This window comes from Colobus angolensis, unplaced genomic scaffold (assembly GCF_000951035.1).
Source record: "Colobus angolensis palliatus isolate OR3802 unplaced genomic scaffold, Cang.pa_1.0 Scaffold468, whole genome shotgun sequence".
NCBI lineage: Eukaryota > Metazoa > Chordata > Mammalia > Primates > Cercopithecidae > Colobus > Colobus angolensis.
The window spans coordinates 475,410-493,404 of NW_012118132.1; the positions used below are offsets into that span (position 1 = coordinate 475,410).

General features: G+C 54.0%; 1 protein-coding gene and 1 long non-coding RNA gene across 2 annotated transcripts in view; both read left to right on the forward strand.

The window, feature by feature from the left end:
* Positions 1-14,855, forward strand: part of SCNN1B (sodium channel, non voltage gated 1 beta subunit) — an 86,204-nt gene extending 71,349 nt beyond the window's left edge. Inside the window, exons 6-14 of the mRNA XM_011958313.1 lie at positions 919-1,022; positions 4,307-4,470; positions 4,771-4,878; positions 9,038-9,155; positions 10,541-10,616; positions 10,705-10,762; positions 12,199-12,260; positions 13,639-13,714; positions 13,970-14,855. Of these exons, the coding sequence (XP_011813703.1) occupies positions 919-1,022; positions 4,307-4,470; positions 4,771-4,878; positions 9,038-9,155; positions 10,541-10,616; positions 10,705-10,762; positions 12,199-12,260; positions 13,639-13,714; positions 13,970-14,350 (1,147 nt within the window). The 3' untranslated portion in view covers positions 14,351-14,855. The remainder of the gene's footprint in view (positions 1-918; positions 1,023-4,306; positions 4,471-4,770; positions 4,879-9,037; positions 9,156-10,540; positions 10,617-10,704; positions 10,763-12,198; positions 12,261-13,638; positions 13,715-13,969) is intronic.
* Positions 14,856-15,212: 357 nt separating this feature from the next.
* Positions 15,213-16,544, forward strand: LOC105523500. The gene is made up of 3 exons (XR_001003617.1): positions 15,213-15,263; positions 15,391-15,438; positions 16,209-16,544. It is a non-coding gene; the product is annotated as an uncharacterized LOC105523500 (long non-coding RNA).
* Positions 16,545-17,995: the final 1,451 nt, after the last annotated feature.

Consider the following 17,995-nt stretch of genomic DNA (forward strand, 5'->3'; position numbering starts at 1 on the left):
GCTAATTTTTTGTATTTTTAGTAGAGACGGGGTTTCACCATGTTAGCCAGGATGGTCTCGATCTCCTGACCTTGTGATCCGCCCGCCTCAGCCTCCCAAAGTGCTGGGATTACAGGCTTGAGCCACCGTGCCCGACTTCTTCTGTGTCTTCTAAGGACACTTGTCGTTGAATTTCGGGCCCACCTGGATAATCCAAGATGACCTCATCTGGAGATCCTTAGTCACATCTGCAAGGACCCTTTTTCCAAATAAGGTCACACTCGCAGGTTCTGAGGGTGAGGACGTGGATGTGCCTCTTTTGGGGTGTATGTGAGGCAGATGAAAACATCTAAGAAAGCTCTTTTTCTTTTTTTTTTGTTGTTGTTGTTGCTGTTTTGTTTTTTTTGTTTGTTTGTTTTTTAGAGACAGGGTCTCACTCTGTCACCCAGGCTGCACTCCAGCCTCGAACTCCTGGACTCAAGCAATCCTCCCACCTCAGCCTCCCAAGTAACTGGGACTACAGGCATGCACCACCACACCTGGCTAATTTCTGCATTTTTTGTAGAGATGAGGGTCTCACCATGTTGCCCAGCCTCGTCTCAAACTCCTGGCCTCAAGCGATCCTCCCATCTCGGCCTTCCAAAGTGCTGGGATTACAGACGTGAGCCACCACGCTCGGCCAGAAAGTTCTTTTTCATAACTCATGGCTAAACCAGAGAGCCTGAGCCTCAACTCCAGAGAAATTCCCTTCACCTGCTTTCCCAAGGGAGCCTGGGAATCCCCTCTCTGGTTTTTGCACGAGGATGGACAGAATGACCTGTTGCTCGCCTCTCCCTTTTGGAGCCCCTCCAAGGAGAAAATGAAGGGTGGAAAGCAGACAGTCGGGGAAGGCATTGTCTGTGGTGGAACCTGCCCTGCAGCTGATGCTGTTTCTTTTAGGAACTTCACGTCCATCTTCTACCCTCACTATGGCAACTGTTACATCTTCAACTGGGGCATGACAGAGAAGGCACTTCCTTCGGCCAACCCTGGAACTGAATTCGGTGAGTTTTGGTTTATCCTGGGCCAGAGCCAAGAGGCTTTAACCACCCCTACAATGTGGGACTGAAAGACCATCAGCTGTTGCAGGGTGGGCCTGAGCGGGGACTGATGCCGGCATCAAGCGGAGTGACCACTACTGAGGCTCTGCTGTGTGCCAGGGAAGGCCAGGCCAGGCGCTTCCTGAGCCATTCCCTCCCGCAATGCTTAGAATCCCTGGGTAGCAACTGGTGTTCCCATTTTGCTGATGAGTAAAGTGAGGATTTGGAAGCAGCACAGCTTCGTGGTCAAGAGCTGAAGCTTCAGCCAGTCATGGTGGCTCATGCCTGTAATCCCAACGCTTTGGGAGGCTGAGGTGGGAGGATTGCTTAGGCCCAGGAGTTCGAGACCAGCCTGGGCAACAAGATGAAACCCCATCTCTTAAAAAAAAGTCCAAAAATTAGCGAGGCATGATGGCATGTACCTGTAGTCCCAGCTACTCAGGAGGCTGAGGCAGGAAGATCGTTTGAGCTGGGGAGGTCAAGGCAGCAGTGAGCCATGATCGCACCACTGCAGCTCCACCATTTATTTGCAGGGTGTTCCTGAGCTCCAGAGCAACCTTCTCAAAGCCTTAGTCTCCCCATTCATAGCTTAGTATATAGTAGCAGAGCAGAGCATTTAGTATAATAAATCGAATCTACCTTGTGAGCCATTATGATGAGTAAATAGGATATGCCTTGTGAGTCATTATGATGCAATGTGGCAAATTATTTCAACTGCCTAGGAAGTAGGAAATGCTCCATGTAGGCTGAGTATTCTGAGCAGTTTTTAAACAACTTGTCCAGGATCATGCAATTAATACATGGATCAAAAGACATTGCATGTTCTTACCTGTAAGTGGGAGCTAAATAATGTGCACAGGTGGACAAAGAGTGTAGAAGGATGGACATTGGAGACGTAGAGCATGGGAGGGTAGGAGGCAGGTGAGGGGCAGGAAATTAATGAGTACAGTATATAGGATTCCAGTGAAGGTTACACTAAAAGCCTAGACTTCACCACTGTCCGATAACTCCATGTAACAAAAGTGTGCTTGTACCACTCACGTTTATACAGATTAGAAAAAGAAAAGAAACGCATAACACTTAGTCTCTTAGTCTCTCTGCCCCTCTGGTGTACAGTTTTGGTTTTTCGTTTGTTTGTTTGTGACAGGGTCTCGCTCTGTCGCCCAAGCTGGAGTGCAATGGCATGGTCACGGCTCACTGCAGCCTCGACCTCCTGGTCTCAGGTGATCCTCCCTCCTCAGCCTCCTGAGGAGCTAGGACTGCAGGTGGCTAATTTTTTGTAGAGATGAGGTTTCCTCCTGTTGCCCAGGCTGGTTTTTAACTTCTGGGCTCAAGCAACCTGCCCTCCTTGGCCTCTCAAAGTACTGGGATTACAGATATGATCCACCGTGCCCGGCTGTACAGAGACACACAGAAGCTGAAGGAGTCCATGGAAGTGAGGAAATGAGGCATGGCGGATGACAGATCCCCCTCCCTCGGGGCTCAGGTGTTGCATGGACCCCTAGAGAAGGGCTGGCGGACTCAGGCTGGCTGTGGTTTTTGGGCTTGTGAGCCAGGCACAGGTGGGAGCGGATCCCTCCTCCCATCTCTCAGGTTCTGAGCTCTGCAGCCACCAAGAGGCAGGCTGTCATTCAGCGACCATCAGGGCCGCTGGCCAAGAGTGGGGTAGGTGAGCTGAGTGCCTTTCACTTAGTCCCCGTGCTGCTGAGAGCACTGTCACAGAGGTGCCAGTCAACTTACTTCCAGAGGCAGATGGTTATAGTCAGGCAGCCAGCTGCTGTGTAAGCCCAGCAAAAGCACTTCCTCACTGGAAGACCTCAGACAAGTCCTTTCATTTCTCTGTGCCTCAGTTTCTCCATCTGTAAAATGGGGACAATACTAGTACCTCCATCATGTGGCCCTTGTGAGCATCCAAGGAACTCATGTTTATTTTATTTTATTTTTGGAGATGGAGTCTCGCTCACGCTCAGGCTGGAGTGCAGTGGTGCGATCTTGGCTCACTGCAACCTCCACCTCCCGGGTTCAAGCGATTCTCCTGCCTCAGCCTCCCAAGTGACTGGGATTACAGGCATGCGCCACAATGTCCAGTTAATTTTTGTATTTTTTTTCTCTATTTTGTTACGGAGTTTTGCTCTGTCGTCCCGGCTGAAGTGCAGTGGTGCAATCTCAGTTCACTACAACTTCTGTCTCCCAGGTTCAAGCAATTCTCCTGCCTCAGCCTCCCAAGTAGCTGGGATTACAGGAGCCTGCCACCATGCCTGGCTAATTTTTGTATTTTTAGTAGAGATAGGGTTTCACAATGTTAGCCAGGCTGGTCTTGAACTCCTGACCTCAAGTGATCTGCCTGCTTCAGCCTCCCGAAGTGCTGGGATTACAGGTGTGAGCCACCGTGCCCAGCCAAGGAGCTCATGTTTAATAAAGCCCTTAGCACAGCACCCAGCAGGTAGCAAATACTCAACTAGCCCTTATTGTCCTAACCAGACAGACTCAGCTCCACATAGCTCAGGACTGTGGTGCATGGGAGACTGGGTCCAGTCCCTTGATAACAGTCAAGTGGGGAAGGAAGACAGACAATAAAAGAAGAATCACACAAATGAGGCAGGAAGGAAAGTTCCGGGGCTAAGGAGAGCGTACAACCAAGACCCTGACACCTCGTCTGAGCCATCAAGGAAGGTTTCTGGAGGAAGTGATGCTGGTTGAGATCTGAAGGAAGAGCATGTGTTTCTAGGGGGAAGGGAAGGGGCAGAGACAGCATTCCAGAGGGAGGGAATAGCACTCCAGATTGAGGAACAGCATTCCAGGTGAGAGAACAGCATTCCAGAGCAAGAAACAGCACTCCAGGTGAGGGAACAGCACTCCAGAGTGAGGGAACAGCATTTGCAAAGGCACAGCAGGAGGAGGGCATGCAGAAGCTCGGAGGCATTGAACGGCGACAGCGAGGGCACCTGTGGTGTGGGTGGGCCATGGCCATGCCGTGCTTCCTAGATCTACCTCCTGATCAGAAAAGAGATCATGGGGAGGCAAGAGACACCCAGGGAGGAGGCTACGTCAGAGCCTGCCTTGGAGATGATGGGGGCTTTGCAGAAGGCAAGCAATATTTCAGTACTGAGTTTTTGCAAAATGAAGCCAGCCTCCTTGGCGGTCCCTGGAGGTCCCCTGGCTGGAGGGAGCTTGGAGAAGTGGGTAGTGGGGTCTCCTTTCTGCCTCAGGAACAAGTTCAGGCAGCCCTCACCTCACCCTCCCCACAGGCCTGAAGTTGATCCTGGACATAGGCCAGGAAGACTACGTCCCCTTCCTCGCATCCACGGCCGGGGTCAGGCTGATGCTTCACGAGCAGAGGTCATACCCCTTCATCAGAGATGAGGGCATCTATGCCATGTCGGGGACAGAGACATCCATCGGGGTACTCGTGGTATGTCCGGAGCCCAAGGGCAGTCCTAGAGGGTCTGAGGGTGGGGGCCCACCTGTCCAGGGCCAACTTCCCTTGGCCTGGGAGGAGGGGATCCGGGCCCCCCAGCCCTGGCCTGCCTTCCTTTTGGCTGGAACTCCCCCAGGGTGGCCAAGCTTTAGGGGAAGGTGAGCCCTCTGGCGCCCCCTCTGGCACCTGCAGGGGTCCACAGCCCTCTATCCCCGCATACTTGATGGAAGGCAGGTGCAGAAAGGGTTTCCTGGAGCGACCAGGACCCCCCTCAAGCAACCCCTCTAAACCCAGGACAAGCTTCAGCGCATGGGGGAGCCCTACAGCCCGTGCACCGTGAATGGCTCCGAGGTCCCCGTCCAAAACTTCTACAGTGACTACAACACGACCTACTCCATCCAGGTGGGAAGGCGGCGCACGCCTCAGGCCCCGGGGCCCCTGTCCGGGTTTATGGGGTGGAGGCCTCAGTCCTCCAGGAGAACTGGCTGGCTCTGCTGGGCTTTGGTAGGTGGCCATGGGGCACCCCTGGGCCTGTGGGACCAGTCACCTTCCTGGGCTCTCTCACCAGGGCCCAGGGCTGGCCACTTCTCATCCCCACTGGAGCAGGTGTGCCCTTGGGGACGCCCGGGGGAATATAGGGATCTTACTCTGGGGTTTCCCAAGATGAAAACAAAACATAGCAGCTAACACCATCAAGCTTTCATTGTGTGTGAAATGCTGCGCTAAGGGCTGGAACACATTCCATCATCATTTAGTCCTTCAACCCCCTCCCCCCATGAATCCATAATGTACTAATGACAGCAGCATTTATTGATAAACTAATAATAGCAGGCTTACCATGTGTTAGGCAGTCACTGTTGTAAGTAATTTACATATATTACATCATTTAACTTTTTTTTTTTTTTGAGACGGAGTCTTGCTCTGTCGCCCGGGCTGAAGTGCAGTGGCCGGATCTCAGCTCACTGCAAGCTCCGCCTCCCGGGTTTACGGCATTCTCCTGCCTCAGCCTCCCGAGTAGCTGGGACTACAGGCGCCCGCCGCCTCGCCCGGCTAGTTTTTTGTATTTTTTAGTAGAGACGGGGTTTCACCGTGTTAGCCAGGATGGTCTCGATCTCCTGACCTCGTGATCCGCCCGTCTCGGCCTCCCAAAGTGCTGGGATTACAGGCTTGAGCCACCGCGCCCGGCTACATCATTTAACTTTCACAACAACCCTAAGATGTAGATGCTATTATCATTCCCATTCTAGGAATGAGGAAATTGGGATTGACAGACCCCAGTTCAAATACATCATCAATTTACCTAAGAAGTCCCCCCCACTTATTTTTTTCTTAAGACGGAGTCTCGCTCTGTCGCCCAGGCTAGAGTGCGGTGGCATGATCTCAGCTCACTGCAACCTCCGCCTCAGGTTCAAGCAATTCTCTGCCTCAGCCTCCCAAGAAGCTGGGATTACAGGCACCCGCCACCACACCGGCTAATTTTTCTGTATTTTTAGTAGTGATGGGGTTTCACCAAGTTGGCCAGCTGGTCTTGAACTCCTGACCTCATGATCCGCCCGCCTTGGCCTCCCAAAGTCCCGGGATAACAGGCGTGAGCCACCATGCCCAGTCTTTATTATTATTTTTTTTAAAGAGATTGCCAGGCATGCTGGTTCACGCCTGTAATCCCAGCACTTTGGGAGGCCAAAGCAGGTGGATCACACTTGAGGTCAGGAGTTCAAGACCAGCCTGGCCAACATGGTAAAACCCTGTCTCTACTAAAAAAGACAAAAAAAAAAAAGTTAGCCAGGCGTGGTGGCATGCAACTATAGTCCCAGCTACACAGGGGACTGAGGCAAGAGAATTGCTTGAACCTGGGAGATGGAGGTTGCAGTGAGCTGAGATCATGCCACTGCACTCCAGCCTGAGTGACAGAGCGAGACCCTTGTCTCAAAAAATAAAATAATAAAAAAGAGAGACAGGGCTTTGCTCTGTCACCCAGGCTGGAGTGCAGCGGTGCCGTCATAGTTCACTGCAGCCTTGAACTCTTGGATTCAAGTGAGCCTCCTGCCTTAGCCTCCCTAGTAGCCAGGACCACAGGCATGAGCTACTGTGCCTGGCTAATTTCTTAATTTTTAAAATTTTTTGCAGAGACGGAGTCTTGCTATGTTGCCCAGGTTAGTCTCGAACTCCTGGGCTCAAGCAATCCTCCCACTCTGGCCTCCCAAAGTGCTGGGATTATAGGCATGAGCCACTGCACCCACTGGAAGTCCCTCTTTGTATCTGCCCTCAATCCTCTTTGCTGTAGCTGGCAGCGTCCTTCTTGTCCTGATCTCCAGAGTTAACCCAGACCTGCCCCTAGTCCTGGCCCCCTTGGAGAGGGCAGATTGAATCCTTGCAAAGGTGACAAAAATGACCACTCGCTGATACTTCCTCTCCAGCTCAGTCTGCGTTGGCAGATCAGTGCACTGAGGCATAACAAGAGGGCAGCCCAATGCCTGCCTCAGTGTCTGGGTGCCCAAGCATGGCATGGTTTGCCCTTTCCCCGTAGTCATAGGAAATGACCCTCCTGGTGCCCACCTGCCCACCCATTGCTTGGCTGGTTTGGCCACCTCGCATCTGGAGGGACTTCTGCCCATTATGGAGAACTCTAGCCGTCATCTGAGCCTCTGGAGGGACAGACAGACAGACAGACAGGGCAGTACAGGGAGGTGGGAAACATGGAGAAGAAGGCGCCAGCCCCAGAAACTTCATTGCAGGAAAACTGCGCCTCTCGTTTCTTCTGGTGTGGTAGCCACCCAGGCCAGAAAACTTAGCCGAGAGCCAGGCCCTGATCAGGCACTCTGCCCATCCCCATGGCCACCCCAACCAGGAGCCGGCTTGAGCCCACCCCAGCCTCCATCACAGGGCCTGAGAAGGACTCCCGCTTTCCAGATGAGACAGAGAGGTCTACAAGAATATAAGACACCTTGGTGGGGCTCGGTGATGCACACCTGTAGTCCCAGCTACTCAGAGGCTGAGGCGGGAGGATCGCTTGAGCCCAGGAGTTTAAGGATGCAGAGAGTTATGATCACGCCACCGCACTCCAGCCTGGGCAACAGAGTGAGACCCTGTCTCAGGAAAAAAACAAAAAAAAAAAAAAAAAAAAAAAAGTATAAAAGAGGCCAGGCACAGTGGCTCACGCCTGTAATCCCAACACTTTGGGATGTCAAGGTGGGTGGATCCCCTGAGGTCAGGAGTTTGAGATCAGCCTGGCCAACATAGTGGAAGCTGGTCTCTGCTAAAAATACAAAAATTAGCCAGGTGTGGTGGCACGTGCCTGTAATCCCAGCTACTCGGGAGGCTGAGGCAGGAGAATCACTTGAACCCTGGAGGTTGAGGTTGCAGTGAGCTGAGATCATGCCACAGCACTCCAGCCTGAGCGACAGAGCAAGACTCCATCTCAAAAAAAAAAAGAATGTAAAACACTTGCTGGAAACCCAGCTCTGGCTCCTCCTGGCCATGCCGTTTAATCTGCCATTCAGCCCCGATTTCCTGCCCTCAGAAAACCACAGACTCGTTAGGGGCAATAGAAAGGCAGCACATAGGGACCTGAGACAGAGAAGCAGGAGGAGTAGAAGAGGACTCAGGGGCGCAGGTGTGGAGGGCGGGGCCCAGTGGAGAGAGGTAGGGAGGAGCTGGCCAGGGCTGTATCCAGGAGCCCAGGGTAGTCAGGACCTAAGAAACTAGATAGGCAATGAAACACCAAGAACCGCTGCCTCCATCCGTGCAGCGCGTCCTGAGAACCTGATGTGGCCCTGAATCCTCCCTCCCAACCTCAGGAGACAGGTGTCCTCGGCACCCTGTTTCATCTATGAGTAAACCGAGCCCCAGAGGGTCATGACTCGCCCTAGGACACATAGCTGGTCTCTGAGTGGACTGAAACCAGGTCAGAATGACCTGAAAGCCCAGTATGCTGGGGCCGAGTGAGTTGAGACTCATCACATCCAGCCTCCCAGAGGCTGCCCCGGAGCCCTCTTCTTCCTCGCCCCACTAGGAGACATTCTGCAGACCAGTGGGCTGCTCACTTCCTCTGTCATTGACTGTGCGTCAGGACGCTCAGAGATCATCCTTCTCCTGGCTTTCCCTGGGCAATTCCCTCTGGGAGGAAGGAACGCAGAGCCAGCCTGCCTGGCTTCCTCAGCGGCCTGTCAGGGTGCATCTGTGTCAAGTGCTTGGACGGAGGCTGGCATCCTCATAATGAGAGCTCTCTGAGCATTGGCTTTATTATTAGGAGCAAGCTGCTCTTCCCCATGGTGAAGAGTGAGGACCCCAGCTCTGAATGGTGAGACCTGGGATACTGGGGTCTGGCCTAGGTCCCTCTGCGGGGTCCAGGGACCTGCTGGGAAGCCCAAAAGCGTCCAGGACTGTGGGGTCTGTAGCTTCAGCCAGTCATCTCAGCACAGCTTCTCAGCCCTGGAGCACCTCCGCCAACTCCCCTAGCTCCCTTAACCTGGGCATCACTTCTCTGGACACCCCGGTGCTGGGATGGGGACATCACTGACCGTGCCTGTGTTCTCACCTTATGAACCCGCTACCCCCACAGGCCTGTCTTCGCTCCTGCTTCCAAGACCACATGATCCATAGCTGCAAGTGTGGGCACTACCTCTACCCACTGCCTCGTGGGGAGAAATACTGCAACAACCGGGACTTCCCGGACTGGGGTGAGCGGGGACACAGGGGGATCGGCACTCCAGCCAGCTGGGGCCACAGAGGCTCTGACCATAGAGGAGGGGGCAGAGCTCAGTGCCCTCAGCAGGGTCCAGAGATGTGCCCAGAGTGGCTCCGCAGTCTGAGGTCCCCCCTACAATCCCTTCCCAGGCCTCCTTTCTGCAGGAACCCAGCCTTCTCTCTGCTCCTCAATTTCATGAAGCATGGGCTTGAAACACATAGGCATAGGGTGCATGTGTCCTTGTGGGCCTGTGTCTGTGTGCCACACTAATGCTTGCACATGCGCAACCCTATGTGGCTGCTAGCGAGTGTGTGCCTGCACTCATGTTTTCAAGTGCACATGTGCAAAGGCATTTCCATGCTTGCGTCCAAATGCACAGGAGCCGTTCATGACTGCAGTGGGTTGTTGTGTGTAGGTTTATGCACAGGCACAAATCACTTCCAGGGTCTGCATTTGTGCACTCTGGCTTTAGTGCACTCGTGTGTGTGTGTGTGTGTGTGTGTGCACGTGCATGTATGGATAAGGCCATGCGTCCCTCTTCAGCATGTGTGTTCATGTCTGTGTGCATTTGTGCACTCTGGCTTTAGTGCACTCGTGTGTGTGTGTGCACGTGCATGTATGGATAAGGCCATGCGTCCCTCTTCAGCATGTGTGTTCATGTCTGTGTGGGTTCACTGGGTCTCTCTGCAAGGCACTGGGTGGGAGGGGAGAGTGAGGAAGCCATTAGCATGATGGTGGCCTCCGAGGACTCGAAACCTGGAGTCACAGCGGGAAGAAGAGCCCTGCGGGGCTCACAATCAATTGAAGCTGGGGCCTGGGAACCCTGGCGGTCTGGAGTCCAACCACCGATGAATGTTGTCAGCAGGGTGCAGTGGCTCATGCTTGTAATCCCAACACTTTGGGAGGCTGCAGCAAGATGATCACTTGAGGCCAGGAGTTCGAGACCAGCCTGGCCAACATGGCAAAACCCCGTCTCTAAAAAAAAGGAAAAAAAAAAGTAAAAGAGAGAATAAAAAGAATGCTGTCAGCAGGAGACTCACCACTTACAACCAACACAAACTAAACGGGAAAAACGTTATTCCTTCCAGTCACCCACCCTTTGTTCATAACCCCATAACCCCATCCTCCAGGCAGGGATGGGGATGGCTGGCAAAAAGAAAGCTGCTCTGACCCCCCCTGAGCTGGGACCCAGGCCAGACTGGGGTGAAATGGCTGGAGGTCAGGGGCTGGGTAGGGAGTGGTGGTTTTTCGTGACACCTCCTCCCGCCACCTAACCACAGGGCCAGGAGAGCAGGGGGGCCAGCCAGAGGCTCAGCAGGGGACAGGGGCTAGAAAGCCCCCTCAAACCTCTTGGCCGCCTCTGTGTCTCCTGCGCAGCCCATTGCTACTCAGGTCTGCAGATGAGCGTGGCGCAGAGAGAGACCTGCATTGGCATGTGCAAGGAGTCCTGCAAGTGAGTGCAGGTGGGCGGGCACAGCAGCAGGCGGGCGTGGAGGGGCATCACTGGCAGGGAGCGCAACAGGCCTGACCTTCTCTTTCAGTGACACCCAGTACAAGATGACTATCTCCATGGCTGACTGGCCTTCTGAGGCCTCTGAGGTGAGACAGTTGGGGGCCAAGCTCCTGGCCCTCAGCTTTGGGCTGGGGACAAGTCTGGGCATCATATGTGGGCTATTTGGAAATTTGGAGGGGGTGCCTTTTCCCCTCCCTCCTTCTCTCTTTTCCTCCTTCCTTCTTTGTCTGCTTTATTTCTTCCTTCCATCTTCCTTCCTACCTTCCTTCCTTCCTTCCTTCCTTCCTCCCTCCCTTTTCCCTTTCTTTCTTCCTTCTCCCTTCCTTCCTCCCTCCCTCGCTTCTCCTTTCCTTCTTCCTTCATCCCTTCTTTCTTCCTTCATTCCTTCTCCTACCCTTCTTCCTTCCTTCCTTTCTCCCTCCCTTCTCCCTTCCTTCCTTTCTCCCTCCCTTCTCATTTCCTTCCTTCCTTCTGTCCTTCCTTCCTTTCTTCCTTCTTTTCTTCCTTCCTTCCTTCTCCCTCCCTCTTTCCCTGTTTCCTTCGTTCCTTCATTCCTTCCTTCCTTCCTTCCTCTTTTCTTCCTTCCTTCCTTTCTTCCTTCCTCCCTTTCTTCCTCCCTCCCTGCTTCCTTCTTTCCTTCCACCAATATTCTCCCAGGCAGTGTGCTATGTACACAACACAGAATTAGACAGACATAATCCTTTCAATAGGAGAAGGCCAAGATCACAAATAGAAATAAAATCATTTCAAAGTGTGATTATGACTGTGAAATAAATAAACAGGTGATGGGAGAGAGTAACTGAAGGAAACTACTTTATTTTTGTATTTTTACTTTATTTTTGGAGACAGGGGCTTGCTCTGTCGCCCAGGCTGGAGTGCAGTGGTATGATCACAGCTCACTGAAGCCTCGAACTCCTGGGCTTAAGTGATCCTCCTGCCTCAGCTGTGGTCCTCAGCTGGGACCACAGGCACATGCCACCAGGCCTGGCTAATTGTTAAACTTTTTGTAGAGATGGAGTCTCGCTATGTTGCCCAGGCTGGTCTTGAACTCCTGGCCTTAGGCAATCCTCCCACATCAGCCCTCCCAAAATGCTGGGATTATAGGCATGAGCCACCATGCCCAACCTCTGGGAAAGCACGTTAGGTAGAGTGGTCAAGGAAGGCCTCTCTAAAAAGGTGACATTGGAGCTGACACCCGGAGGCAGAGGCTGAGTCAACATGGGCAGAGCTGAGGAGGATTCCAGGCAGAGGGAGCAGGAAGCGTGAGAACCAGAGGTGGGGAAGAGCCGGGCAGGGTGGCCAGGCCCGCCGGGGAAGAGTCTGGAGACCCGAGTCCCTTCTCCCCCAGAACAGCAGCCACAGTTTCCACTACAGCCTTCCTCCTGCTCCCCATCCAAACTGTGATTCCCCCGGGGGCCTTGGGAAGGGACAGGGCTGTGGTCTACCTCCCCCAGGGAGCAGGGCCATGACTGGGAGGGATGCTGCAGATGGCAACTTTTGCAGCCGCCTTCTTGGGTTCCAGGACTGGATTTTCCACGTCTTGTCTCAGGAGCGGGACCAAAGCACCAATATCACCCTGAGCAGGTGAGCCTGAGCGTGGGCGGGGCTGGGGAAGACAGGGAAGGGGGTCCAGAAACTCGGGGCAGGAGTTTGGACACAGGACAGCTCCTCAGACACCTTCTCACATGGGTCAGACCCAGGAGCAAGTCTCCAGGAGGAGGCACTAGGAGTGAGAGAGAGGAAAGGCAGCCACGGGGACTCTGAGTCTACCAGCTGCTAAGGAGGAGCCTGTGTTTCCCTCTGTCACTGTCCACCCAGCCACCCAATCATCCTCCATCATCCACCCACACACCCAGCCATCCTCCACCCATTCATCCTCCATCATCCACCCACACACCCAGCCATCCTCCACCCATTCATCCTCCATCATACACCCTTCCATTCTCCCACCCACACACCCAGCCATCCTCCATCCATTCATCCTCCATCATCCACCGATGCACCCAACCATCCTCCACCCATTCATCCTCCATCATCGACCCCTCCATTCTCCCACCCACGCATCCAGCCATCCTCCATTTATTCATGGATCTCTCCATCCACTCAACACAAACGTTAGCTGAGCACAAGAAAGACACACAGTCCAAGCTAGCAGGAGTTTAGGGGGCAAACATATGCAAAAAGGGCTTAAGGAGAGGAGGATCTGTACAAGCCCCCTACTCTAGGAGTACAGCAGGGAAGGAGCCTTAGTCTGCCTGAGAGATAAGGGAGGTCTGCATAGGGAGGTGGCTTTGAGTGAACTCTCCAAGGAGGAGTAAGTGCTGTTCAAATAAGAAGAGGCACCAATGTCCAGGCAGAAGACAAAGCTTGGAAGCCTGGAGGCACGAGATAGCACAGCCTTTCTGGGGACCATCACGTGGGAGGGGAAGCCCACACAGCCACCCCTTTCTGTCCCACGTGCAGTGAAGTTGCTCATGGCTCAGTGAAGAGCTCTGTGCAGAGTCACTGCGTGTAACCCGGGCCACTCTGAGGGTACAAAGTGGGGAGCTCAGAGCAGATCTTTGGGGCTGCCCCAGGCCAGAGTGTCCTGTAGGAAACTGGTAGGCAAGGGGTGGAGGAAGGGGGGCCATAGGATGGGTGCTGGGTGGAGATGCCCAGAGGGGCTGGGAAGGGCTGCACTTGCAGTTCTTGCTTGGACTTCACCACTCATGGGGGCATGCATGAGAGAAGCTCAGGATAGAGGAGGGGGCTGGGGCGGCCATTCCTTGGCTGCCTTCCTGTGTGCATGTTCACGTGTGCATGTGTGCATGGGTGTGTGGGTGCATGTGGGTGCATACATGTGTGTGCATACATGTGGGTGTGTGTGCTCATGCGTGTGTGTGTATGTGTCTATGTACACGCGTGTGTCTGTCTGTCTGGAAGGGGATACATTAGTCCTGGCCCTTCTCACTACCTCCTGCAGGAAGGGAATTGTCAAGCTCAACATCTACTTCCAAGAATTTAACTATCGCACCATTGAAGAATCAGCAGCCAATAACGTGAGTTTAGGAGGTTCCTGATACCCCAGCACTGCCCTGCCCTGCCCTGACCCCTGCACCCTGAGGGTGGGGGAAGGGCTCTGAGCCCTATGGAGGGATTAGGAGATCCCCAAAGCAGTCCCAAGTTATTCCCCTGGGCCAAGATGGTCACCGCCTCCCGTTCCCACCCAAGAATCACCTCCCAGGAACCTGTGAGTCTGGGCTAGAGGCAAGAATGTGTGGCCTGAGCCCACCCCAGCTCCCTGTTCCCCACAGCTCGTCTGGCTGCTCTCAAATCTGGGTGGCCAATTTGGCTTCTGGATGGGGGGCTCTGTGCTGTGCCTCATCGAGTTTGGGGAGATCATCATCGACTTTGTGTGGATCACCATCATCAAGCTGGTGGCCTTGGCCAAGAGCCTACGGCAGCGGCGAGCCCAAGCCAGCTACTCCGGCCCACCGCCCACAGTGGCTGAGCTGGTGGAGGCCCACACGAACTTCGGCTTCCAGCCTGACACGGCCCCCCGCAGCCCCAACACCGGGCCCTACCCCAATGAGCAGGCCCTGCCCATCCCGGGCACCCCGCCCCCCAACTACGACTCCCTGCGTCTGCAGCCACTAGACGTCATCGAGTCTGACAGTGAGGGTGATGCCATCTAACCCTGCCCCTGCCCACCCCGGGTGGCTCGAACTCACTGAGCAGCCAAGACTGTTGCCTGAGGCCTCAATGTATGGTGCCCTCTCCAAAGGGTCCAGAGGGTAGCTCTCCAGGCCAGAGCTTGTGTCCTTCAACAGACAGGCCAGCAGCCACTGGCCCGTTCCTGGCCAAGGGCTCCGTAGGATCACGGTGCTGGTACAGGATGCAGGAATTAATTGTATCTTCACCTGGTTCCTACTGTCGTCCCTCCATGTCCTGATCCTGGTCCTGGCCAGGCCCTGGAGACCCCTCAGAACACCTTCTCCTGGTGGCAGGCCACCTCCCTCCCAGTGCCAGTCTCCGTCCGCCCCAGAGAGGAACAGGCAGGCAGGCCATGTGGTCTTCTCCTTCCTGGCCTTGGCTGGCCTCTGGGGCAGGGGTGGTGGAGAGATGGAAGGGCATCAGGTATGGGGACCCTGCCAGGTGGCACCTAATTTACTCTAGAAAATAAACACAGAAAACACTGAGTCCAGCTGTGTTCTTCGTTTGACTGGGCAGCCGGGGTGCCCTGATGGCAGAAGGGCATCCATAATGGCTTGAGAGAGACCAAAACTGGTTTAAGGGAAAGGGTCTCAAGCCCCTCCTTCTGCTGCCAGCTCCCAGGCCAACACTCATTAGTCCCTGCCTGGGTCGTGTGCCCATCTCTGACCCAGTCAGTGTGGCCAGCTAGATAAGCTGCTCTGATTGGTCACACCTGAATTCCTCTGCCCAGACCTGAAGCCAGTTTGGCCCCCAGGAGAATCACATGGTCCAAGGGTGGCGGGGGCACAGTTCCCAGGGTTGCCAGATAACAATCAGGCTGCTTGGTTGAATTTGAATTTCAGATATACAAACTGAATTTTTATTATTATTTTTTTGAGACGGAGTCTCGCTCTCGTCGCCCAGGCTGGAGTACAGTGGCGCGATCTCGGCTCACTGCAACCTCTGCCTCCGGGGTTCAAGTGATTCTCATGCCTCAGCCTCCCGAGTAGTTGGAATTACAGGTGCGTGCCACCACGCCCAGCTAATTTTTGTATTTTTAATAGAAACGGGGTTTCACCATGTTGGCCAGGCTGGTCTCAAACTCCTGACCTCAGGTGATCCACCCACCTCAGCCTCTCGAAGTGCTGGGATTACAGGCGTGAGCCACCGACCCCGGCTGAAAAACTGATTTTTTAGTATATGTACATCCATACAATACTGGAGACACATACAAATAAATCATTTGTTGTTTTTGTTGAGCATTTTATACATGTATATTTTTATAGAGATGGGGTGTCGTGGTGGCACGGGGTCGCCCAGGTGGGAGTGCAATGGCATGATCATAGCTCATTGTAGCCTCAAACTCCTGGGCTCAAGCCATCCTCCCACTTCAGCCTCCCAAGCAGCTGGAATTACAGGTGTGCCCTACCATGCCTGGCTAATTGTTTTAAATTAAATTTTAATTTTAATTTTTTTCATTCTGTATTTTTAATTGCCAAATACAGTCCCCCAGAATCTTAAGGTACCCAAAGAGAGATCAGGGAGCTGTCACCAAAGAAGAGTATGGTCTGGCAGGTGCACACACAGCACTGCAGCACCCTATCACCTACCGGGCCCCTGGTGATGAAGGAGAGGCTGGCTTAAAGCCTGAGCCTCTGAGGGCCCAGCCTTTCTGGCCTAAGTCACCTGCGTCCCTTGGACTGGAAGGTAAACAAGCTGGCCTCCCATCAAGTGCTCAGGATGGCACCTATTGGAAGAAGGAGGTGCCGCAGAGTCGGTGCCACCTCAGTCAAAGGCAACGTTGCTAGGGGCTGAGTAGGGAGGGCTGAGTAGGAAACCGGGGTTCACCATGTTGGTCAGGCTGGTCTCGAACTCCTGACCTCGTGATCCGCCTGCCTTGGCCTCCCAAAGTGCTGGGATTACAGGCGTGAGCCACTGCGCCCAGCTGAATTAAGTCTTTTTAAAGTAACTTCTGCCCAATCTTGGGCAGAGTTTCTGAGCAAATCTGTGCTGGCGAGTCGTGGAACAGCAGCCCTGGCTCTCTTGGTGGTCGGGTGTGCGGTGGAGTCAGTAATTCACACTCCGCATGGTGGCCACGGTGGTGGCCAGGCGACGGGGCAGGCCTTTGCTGACCTGTCTATAGTCCTCAGGCCTGGTCTTCAGGAGTGTCACGATGTGCTGGAGGGTGCGGGATGGCTGCAGGCCCAGGGCATCCATCACGTTGATCAGATAGTCTGTGGGGGCGGAGAGGAGAAAGACAGAGCACCACAGACTCAGCAGCAAGCATGACAGAGCCCCACAAGGCCTCCCCTGAATACGAAACAGAGAAGCCGCCCTGCCAAGTCCCTAGATGCGGGGCGCCCACCCTGCCCTCAATAGGCAGTACCCTTTACTCTCCAGGTTCTTCCCACAGTGTCAGACTGTGAGCTTGGCTTGAGACTAGGAACTCTAATAAAGAACTAACCAACATTACTCCCATCCACACCCGCACACACACATCCACACTCCCATGCACACACACTCACATCCACACTCCCATGCACACACCTGCCTTCAGCACCAGTCTGAAGGACCAGCTGACCTCACCCAAAGCTCTGTTCTGGGGACTCCTGGGTTCCCAGCCCTGGCCCCCGGTGTATCCACTGACCACTTGGGAAACCCAGAGGGTCAGGAGACACACGAGCTTGTCTGAGCAGCTACCAAAGACGTCCCGTCAGAACCCTGCAGTGAAGACAAGGACAGTGTCCGGGGCGGGACCCTGGTATAATGCAGGTTACACGTTTCCCAGGTGACCCCTGAGGCCCTGGGGATACAGCCAGATACAGATTTCTGAGCCTACCCCCAGACTAGGTCGACGAGCATCCCAAGAGAGGATTCTAGGGTTCTGTCATTCTACAAAGTGACCCCAGTGGTTCTAAACACCAGGCAAGCTTGGGCGACACTGACAGCATGGGGGAGCAAACCAGGTGCAGCCAGATGTGACCTCAGAGAAGCCCTTCCACCTCCCTGAGTCTGCTTCCATCTGTCCACACAGTTACCACCCATCAGGTAGCATGGATAGGGCACGAAGCGGGAAACGAACACGAGAGCACCCGATGTGTCGCAGGTGATCAATAGATCCACGCGGCCTTTCCCTCCATCCTGGGCAGTGCAACCCAACCCAAGGGAAGCCTTGCAAAGCCTTCTCCAGCTCCTCCCAGTTCATGCTTGGAAAGACTAGAAGACAGCACCACCTGGTACGCTCCTGGCTACTTTCTTGTTTTTTTTTTTCTTTTCCGAGACGGAGTTTCACTCTCGTTGCACGGGCTGGAATGCAACGGTGCGATCTTGGCTCACTGCAACCTCCACCTCCCGAGTTCGAGCAACTCTCCTGCCTCAGCCTCTCAAGTAGATGGGATTACAGTCACCCACCACCATGCCCAGCTAATTTTTTGTATTTTTAGTACAGATGGGGTTTTGCCATATTGGTCAGGCTGGTCTCAAATTTCTGACCTGACGTGATCCACCCACCTCAGCCTCCCAAAGTGCTGGGATTACAGGCATGAGCCACCGCGCCCGGCCCCCCTGGCTACTTTCTGATCTGACTACAGTGGAGCTCCAGGCAAGGCCTCAACATTCCCTGCGTCTCCTGTTTTTTTTTTTTTTTT